Consider the following 8,663-nt stretch of genomic DNA (forward strand, 5'->3'; position numbering starts at 1 on the left):
AGACCAGGCTGGTCTCGAACTCACAGAGATCCGCCTGCCTCTGCCTCCCAAGTGCTGGGATTAAAGGTGTGTGCCACCACCGTCCGGCTATTCAGTTATATGTAAATCATGCATTTTGCTCAACCCTTCATTGCTGTGTGACAATGGTCTTGTATTAATGAAACACTGATTGGCCAGTAGCCAGGCAGGAAGTATAGGCGGGATGACAAGAACAGGAGAATTCTGGGAAGAGGAAACTGTGAGTCTGCAGTCTTTCAGCCCATAGAGAAAGCAAGATGAGAATGCCTTGCTGATTATGTGGCTAACACAGATAAGAATTATGGGCTAATTTAAGATGTAAGAAAGAGTAAACCAGGTGGCCATGACACATGCCTTTAATCCCAGCACTCGGGAGGCAGAGGCAGGTGGATCTGTGAGTTCGAGGCCAGCCTGGTCTACAAGAACAAGTTCCAGGATGGGCTCTAAAACTACAGCAAAATCCTGTCTTGAAAAACCAAAAAAAAAAAAGGAAGAAAGAAAGTTAATAAGAAGCCTGAGCTAATAGTCCAACCAGTTTACCAGCTTATGGTTAATGTAGATCTCTGTGTGTTTCTTTGGGACTGTTTGGCTGTGAGACCTGGCAGGACAGAAACCTCTATCAACACTTCATCTATTGAAATGCATATTAGTTATTGCCACCATTTGACTTGGATCAATAGTACTGAACACCAGTATGCAATTGGTTGAGTAGGGGAAGGAAGAGAGAATGAATGCATTACTGTGACATATTATGGACCTATAAGATTTTTCTGTTTTAAGAATCAACCCCAGGCATTGTACGTACTAGATGAGTGCTGTACATGTGAGCTGCTGCCTTCCAAACCTACTTCAGTGACTTCTTAGGAGTCACCAAACCTGCTTTTTGTTTTTATTCTTGAATGTGTGAAGTAGTTTCTCATTGTAGTTTTAATTTGAACTTCCTAGTTACTAATGATGTTTAAGCATCTTACTATGTTGGCCACTTGTGTATTGGGGAATTTGTGCACATATTTGCCCCCTTTTAAGTAGGGCTGTCTGTGGTTGCACTGGAAATTCCATTCTTACCTTTTAACAGTCAACCTTTATCAGACACGTGACAGAGCTTTCCTACCATTCTGTAGGGTATGGTTTCACACTCCTGAAGTATATTGATGTACAAAAAAAAAAAAAAAAAAAAACCAACCCTAAATGTTGATGAAACTCAGCTTCTTTCTTTGATTGCCTGTGCTTTTGGAGGTGGAGGGAGATTTTTTCCCCCCAAGTTTTTGAAGAGTTTTAAACTTTTAAGCCTTAAATTTAGATTTCCAACCTATTTTAGGTTTTGAATAAAGTGTCAGGTAGGGGCAGACAAGATGGCTTAGAGGCAGGTTTTTTTTTTTTTTTTTGCCAAGCTCTAACTACTTTGTTCTTTCTGATGCTCTGGTAAATTAAGTTTTTTTTTTAATCAAATTGTTCATTATTGATGTTTGGATATATAATTAATTTTAACAATTTGATTATATATTATTTTTGTAATTTTGGTTATGTATTACTCAACTTCTCTGAATTTGTAAGTTCATGTTTTTCATAGACTCATTAAAGTTTTCTACATGGAAAATGTATCATCTATAAATAGGAATAATTATATTTTGTAATTTTCAAATGGGTATCTTTTATCTCTTTTTCTTGCCTAATTTTGTGTGTGAATAGTAGTGGGGGTTACCAAACACGCTTGTCAGTTCTTCACCACTCAATATGATGTTAACTATGAGTTATTCATACACAGTCTTTTTCATGTAGAGGAATTCCATTGTGTTCTAATTATTGAAAATTTATTTAATCATGAAAGAATGCTGCATTTTATCAAATGCTTTTTCAGTATTAATTATGATAATGGTGTATTTTTTTGCCTTTTTTCAGCTTGCTTGCTGTATTACTTTCATTGGGTCTTATCTTTTGTATTTACCCTTGCATGCATTCCTGCACAAATCCCATTTGATTATAGTGTATAATCCTTTTAATATGCTGCTGAATTTGGTTTGCTAGTAATTTGTTGAGGATTTATGCATCTATGTTCATGAGGGATATTGGCCTGTTTTTTTTTTTTTTTATTTCCTAGCATGCCCCTCTGAAATTTTACTTTACTTTAAAACTCTATTATCTCTAGTTTTAATGAATTTTCCCCTTCATGTTATAACTGCTGAAGAAATCTTCTTCTGGGAATTCCTTTACTTTTTTTTTTTTATAAGAGCCAAGAATGCATACTGCTATTTGTTAGCATGGCAAGGGTTTAGAATGCAAAACTATGAAAGGAGACCATGAAAGCTTTAGTAATTACAGCTTTTGAAAGATTTGTTTTTATTTGTGTGGCTGCCAGGTGCATGTGAGTAAAGGTGCCATGATGCAGAAGAGGGCACTGGATCTCTTGGAGGTATAGTTACAGATGGTGTAAATGGTTGCCTGTGGGCACTGAGACCCGAATTCAGAGCCTCTGAAAAATCAGCACATGCCCTACTCAGCCAATTCCTTAGACTTAAATTATATCCCTAGTGAAGATTTTATCCTGTCTCCCAGGGGTTAAATAGGCCATTGACAGAAAATTGCAGATGAAAGAGGAAAGACCCTCTCAGCGTCTGAGGAAAGAGAATCGCAATCTCCCCCTGTTCAGTGGTGGTATCGGCCTGTGTGCTTTTTCTAGCCTTCCTCACCCTCGAATTATATTTACTTTAAATTTTATCTTTAGTTTTATAATCTTTGTTTTCATGTTGCAATCTCAGATGTAAATCTGAGACACTGATTAATATTTCAGTCCCTTCTTAGTAGCTGTAGAGGCAAGGGCCTGAAGGGCCAGCCATCTCATAAGCACACCCACGGATTAGAATCATCTAAAACCATAGGATCAGTTTTGTTGCTGTACTTTCACAGTGATCATATCTTGCTGTCTTTTCTTCCACTGCCTACCTCCTACTCTTCCTCTCTTCCCATAACTTTCTCTTCTCTGGACTCTCACACTCTCTTCCTCTCATGCCGTGACTGGCCTACTTTCTTTCGTAGGATATTCAATCATTGCAGAATGGCATTCATTAGAATGCCTGGGTGCCTCTCATCACAGGGGTTCTGTTGGTAAGGATGCCCGCCTGGAGACTCTGTCTTCCTGTAGTCTGTGGTTCTAGAATGAAGAGGAAATGCCAATGTAGGCTCTGTCCAAACTTGAACACCTGTCAGTTCATTACAGCCAGCTATACTTAAGAGCCAAAAGATGGTCCCCACTTCAGCTGACAATGGTTTCCAGTGTTGTTTATTTATGGCTTGCTCTCTTTCACAAACAATTTGAAGCACCTTATAAAATACATAGAAGAGGGTAAAATAAGTAGTTGAAATAATCAGAGCAATATGGAAATCAGGATATGGAAATAAACCTTGGATAGGAGTCACATAGACTTAAATCATGGGTGTTTTTTTCTTCAATTGTTGAGTGGATGTACATGTTTTGCTCTAAGTTTCCACAGGGATGAAATAAAAAGTGAATTATTATGACCAATTATGTAATGCATAGCATCCTCAAAGTTAAAAACAGCCCAGTTGTTCTGGAGGAAGCCTTTTCTGTTCATAAGACTCGGGAATTTTCTTAGATCTGCGATCTACTTATTCCCTGAAGCCTCCCGTGGAAGACTATGTTTGGTAACCAGCATCCCTTAACAGGCCTTCCTGGCATTGTCTTAATAATTTAACGAACCATGGTATAGTGCTGAGTGTATTTCAGATATAAGTCTAGGTGGGACCAAAACAAGGTGCTTTGAAGATGAAATTTGTTACAACTCAGCAAATCATGTTCTTTCTTGAAATCTCCCATGCTGATTGAGTGTCACACATAAGCAAGCTTTTATAGTTTTTGAAAAGACAATATATCTGTGGGGGGAGGGGTGATTACAGATTTCTGGGGAGGCTAGAGTTGTAAAATTCCCTTATGTTGGAGTTACAGGTTTTGTGAGTTGCTTGATGTGGATTCTGGAAATCAAACTGTAGTCCTCTGCAAGATCAATACATGCTATTAATCACTGAGACATCTCTCCAACCCATCAACCAAACCTTCTGGCCATAACAATGAAGAGAAGAATCATGTTAGAGCAGGCATTGGCAGGAAGCTCATCTGGAGTTCCCAAGCCCACTTCTCAGCACACCAAGGTATTAGAGTATTTGTTCCTCAGGGTTATAGGAATGACGTCCCCATTTCTTCTTGCAGATCCTTGAGTCTTCCAAAGGCCATATGGCTGTTCATAGCCATCAAAGTCCATTCTCTCTCATCTATAAGAATGGAGTCTTACATAAAAGAGGCTAATCACAGGCATGAAATCTCATTCTTTATGGGTTCTCACCACACTCAAAGGGCTTTCTCTAGGACATGTACGTGGAGGTGGAGCCACTTCTGACTATCATGGGACCCTGTTCATCGTGGTGTTCAGTTGGAATGGCATTTCTTTCGTGAGCTCTTCATAGATGCTCTTCTGTGCCTTCATCCACATAGCGTTTTATACAATCTCTTACTCTGTGTCCTCTATGTGAACTACGGCCTCAGAATTCATGACTGTGTCAGAATCTGACCAGGACACTTTGCCTTTGAATACACATTTCCCAACTGCTTGCTTGCTCTTTCCACATTCCTGAGATAGCTTATAAAACATTAACAGTGGTATTTTTAAAAAGGTGATGTTTTATTGAATTTTTTATGTAATATACCCTACTTACAGTTTCCACGCCCTCTCTTCCTCTTAATTCTCCCCACCTCACCTCTCATTTAAATCTACCCCCTTTTGTCTCTCATTAGAAAACAGTTTCTAAGGATTATAATATGTTATGTTATAATATAATGTAATGGTAAAACAAAAACAAATATATCAGAATAGGATAAAACAAACAAAAAGGAAAACAGTTCCAGAAAAGGCACAAAAACATAGATGCAGCGACCCACTCATTCATACACTTGGAAATAACATAAAAATACAACACTGGAAGCCATAATATATATGCAGTGGACATTTATGACTAGAGAGAGAGAGACGGAGAGAGATAAAGATAAAATTAATGAAGAAAAGGGCTCAATATGACATTATGAGACAGAGAACCTACAAAGGTGTTGTGGAGTTAATTTTCTGTGCTGTCTACTGTTTGACATGCAGGCTACTCTTAAGAATAGTTTGTTTCCCCAGTGAGACTCCCTTGCAAGTGGTTATCAATTGGAGATAGCTTATGGGTTAAGGACGGGGGCATGTGTACAATTCGTAAAGACTTGATACTGTTTTTCAATTGTCAGACATCTGCAATGGCACATTTTGAAGATTTATCTCTGTGTAGCTAGCTACTTAGGGAGAGATCTTATCTTCCTTTCTCTTAAGTGATCTGCATATAGGCTACTAATGTTTGAATCAGAGCAAACACAGATTACAGGAAATCCTAATTCAGAGGCAGGAGCCTGGGGTTCGACTTGGAGCTGGGGCGATGACTCGGCATTAGAGTACTTGCTATGCTAGCATGAGGACCTGACTTTGGATCCCCAGTACCCAAATAAAAAGCCAGGCATGACAGTGAATGCCAGCCTGTCATCCCAGTGCTGGGAAGATGAAGACAGAAGGATCTCCATCTTGCTGGCTAACAAGTCTCACTGAATTGGCGAATTTTGGGTTCATTAAGAGACCCTATCTCCAAAAGATGATATAGAGGCTGGCAATGGTTAAGAACACTTCATTCTTACAGAAGATCCAGGTTCCACACCTAGCACCCATCTGGCAGCTCACAACCACCTGGAGTTACAATTCCAGAGGTTCTAATGCTCTCTTTTGGCCTTTGTGAGCACTATATGCATGTACATACACGTGGTTCACAGACATACATGGAGGCAAAACAACCATACACATAAAATAAAAATAAATAAATCTTTTAAAAATAGAGTACAAAGGGGGCTAAGAAAGGTACCTGCTGCTGACATCTGTCTCCAACACAAACACTTGCTCCTTTACCCACAAATGCACTCAAATGTACACACACACACACACACACACACACACACACACACACACACGGTGCAGGAGGGAAGACAGGAGGAGAACCATGTGGATGAACAAGCTTCCCCTTTGAATTTTATTGAGAAGCTAAAGACACTCCCAGCTGGTATGATTCCAGAGAGCTTCCAGGGGGATATAAATGTGGAAATGAAGAAAATTAAGATTAAACATTGTCTTAGATGAGTCCACTCTTCAGCCCTGCCACTAAGAGTCATTGCCAGTGTTCATCAGAGCACACCAGGCATCTGTGCGAACTTGATGCTTTCCTAAATGCACATTTTACTTTGTTCCTTCTCACAGCTGGTGCTCAAGATCAAATTGGCTGGGCTTTTGGTCTCGGGTTAGAAAGACTGGCAATGATCCTCTACGACATCCCTGACATCCGCCTCTTCTGGAGTGAGGACGAGCGCTTCCTGAAGCAGTTCCGCGTGTCAGACATCAATCAGAAGGTCAAGTTTCAGGTAGGATGACTATAAGAATTAGGATAATGTTGATAAAAATTGTCATCAAAATAGAGGAGGATCTTCTTATTGAAAACTATAGAATTTTTAAATATTATTTTAGAACTCAGGATGACAATCTTGACTGTCAGCTTGATGGGTTTTAAAGTTATCATGGAAACAAATCTGTGGGCATTTCTTTAAGGTGTTGTGGTTTGGATAAATATGGCCCCATAGACTCCTGTGTTTAAGTGCTTGGTCCATAGGGAGTGGCACTATTAGGGAGTATGGCCTTGTTGGAGGAAGTGTGTCACTGTGGAGCTACGGTTTGAGGTCTCATATATGCTCAATCCATGCTCAATGACACAGTTGTCCAGAAGGCATTGTTTGCTGTCGTCATCCACTGCCTATGGCTTTACAATCTTTCCACTCCTTCTTTGGCAGTGGTCCCTTTGATATTGGAAGTGTGTGTGTTATAGATGTCCCATTTGGATCTGAACATTCTATTGTTTTATTCTCTTCACCTTGACTAGTTGTAGGTTACCGTCTACTGAAAAAAAAAAAATAAAAGCTTCTCTGATGAAGCTTGAGAGGTATATTAATATGTAGGTATAATGACATAATGGTAGGTCATTGGGAGTTATTTTAATATCATGTCCTTTTACTGTAGAAATTGTAAATTGATTTCTAGGTCCTATGTCCTGTATCTGGATCTTATAACAGTATAAAATATGGGTTTCATCTTGTAGAGCAGGCCTAAGTCTAATCAAATACTGTTGGTTGCTTCTAGGACATTTATGGAACTATAGTATTCGTGAGCTTATCTAAACAGGCAAGTTGTTATTATAGCTCCCAGCTTTCATATCTCAGTAAGACTGATAACTTTCTTCATCCAGTGGTGTGCATAACACTGCTTAGCACTATGAAAGCCATTCATTAGGGATAAAGTTTTTAGATCAGTCTAAGCTTGATTTCTCCATATTCTATTGCTCTGTAGTTCAGTGTATCTTCAGCAACAGGATTTGGAAGGTGACTAAGAGCAATGGCAAATGCCTGTAATATGTGATGGCCTGTGGGACCTTACAGACCAACAACTCCAAAAGAGGTAACCCATTCCTGACACTGGGCTTTTGATTTGTTAAGCTATGGTGTATTCTTTGGACATTGTTGTCCTGTTAGAGAGTAACTCCATTTAATCTTTCTCTCTCTCTTTTTCTCTTCCCATCTCTTTTTTTTTATATTTATTTATTTATTATGTATACAATATTCTGTCTGTGTGTATGTCTACAGGCCAGAAGAGGGCACCAGACCTCATTACAGATGGTTGTGAGCTACCATGTGGTTGCTGGGAATTGAACTCAGGACCTTTGGAAGAGCAGGCAATGCTCTTAACCACTGAGCCATCTCTCCAGCCCCTCTCCCCATCTCTTGTTCTATCTATCTATCTATCTATCTATCTATCTATCTATCTATCTATCTATCTATCTATCTATCTATAATGTGTGTGTATGTGTGTGTCTATATATATACACACACACACACATAATATGTGTATATATATGATTCATTTTTTTTCATCTTCATACAAACCTAAGTATATCTGGAAAAAAGGAATCCTAATTGAGATAATACCTCCATATGATTAGCCTGTGGGCAAGTCTGTAGGGTGTTACTATTTTCAGTGATTCATGTGAGAGGGGCCTATCCACTGTGGGCAATGCCATTGTTGGCGGGGTAGTCCCAGGGTGTATATATGAATGTAGGCTGAGCAAATGAGTAAACATCATTCCTACATGGTTTCTGCTTCAGTTCCTACCTCCAGGTTCCTGCCTTGAGGGTTTTTTTTTATTGTTTTTATTGAGCTATACATTTTTCTCTGCTTCCCTCCTTTACTTACCCCTTCCCTTCTGCCCTCTCCCATGATACTCATGCTCCCAATTTACTTGGGAAATCTTGTCTTTTTCTACTTCCCATGTACATTAGATCCATGTATATCTCTCTTAGTGTTCTTATTGTTGTCTAGGTTCTCTGGACTTGTGAGTTGTAGGCTGGTTTTTCTTTGCTTTAGGTCTAAAAGCCACTTTTTTTTTTTTACTCTTTTTCTTTAGACATTTTATTTATTTATTTATTTTTTAATTTTATTTATTTATTAAGGATTTCTACCTCC

General features: G+C 38.9%; 1 protein-coding gene across 3 annotated transcripts in view; it reads left to right on the plus strand.

Moving 5' to 3' along the window:
* Fars2 (phenylalanyl-tRNA synthetase 2, mitochondrial) overlaps window positions 1-8,663 on the plus strand; it is a 384,286-nt gene that overhangs the window by 214,287 nt on the left and 161,336 nt on the right. For all 3 annotated transcript variants that reach the window (XM_026782839.1, XM_026782838.1, XM_013349092.2), the window contains one exon: window positions 6,357-6,517. In XM_026782839.1, the coding sequence (XP_026638640.1) occupies window positions 6,357-6,517 (161 nt within the window). The remainder of the gene's footprint in view (window positions 1-6,356; window positions 6,518-8,663) is intronic.

Source organism: Microtus ochrogaster, chromosome 16 (genome assembly GCF_000317375.1).
Source record: "Microtus ochrogaster isolate Prairie Vole_2 chromosome 16, MicOch1.0, whole genome shotgun sequence".
In the NCBI taxonomy this organism is placed as follows: Eukaryota; Metazoa; Chordata; class Mammalia; order Rodentia; family Cricetidae; genus Microtus; species Microtus ochrogaster.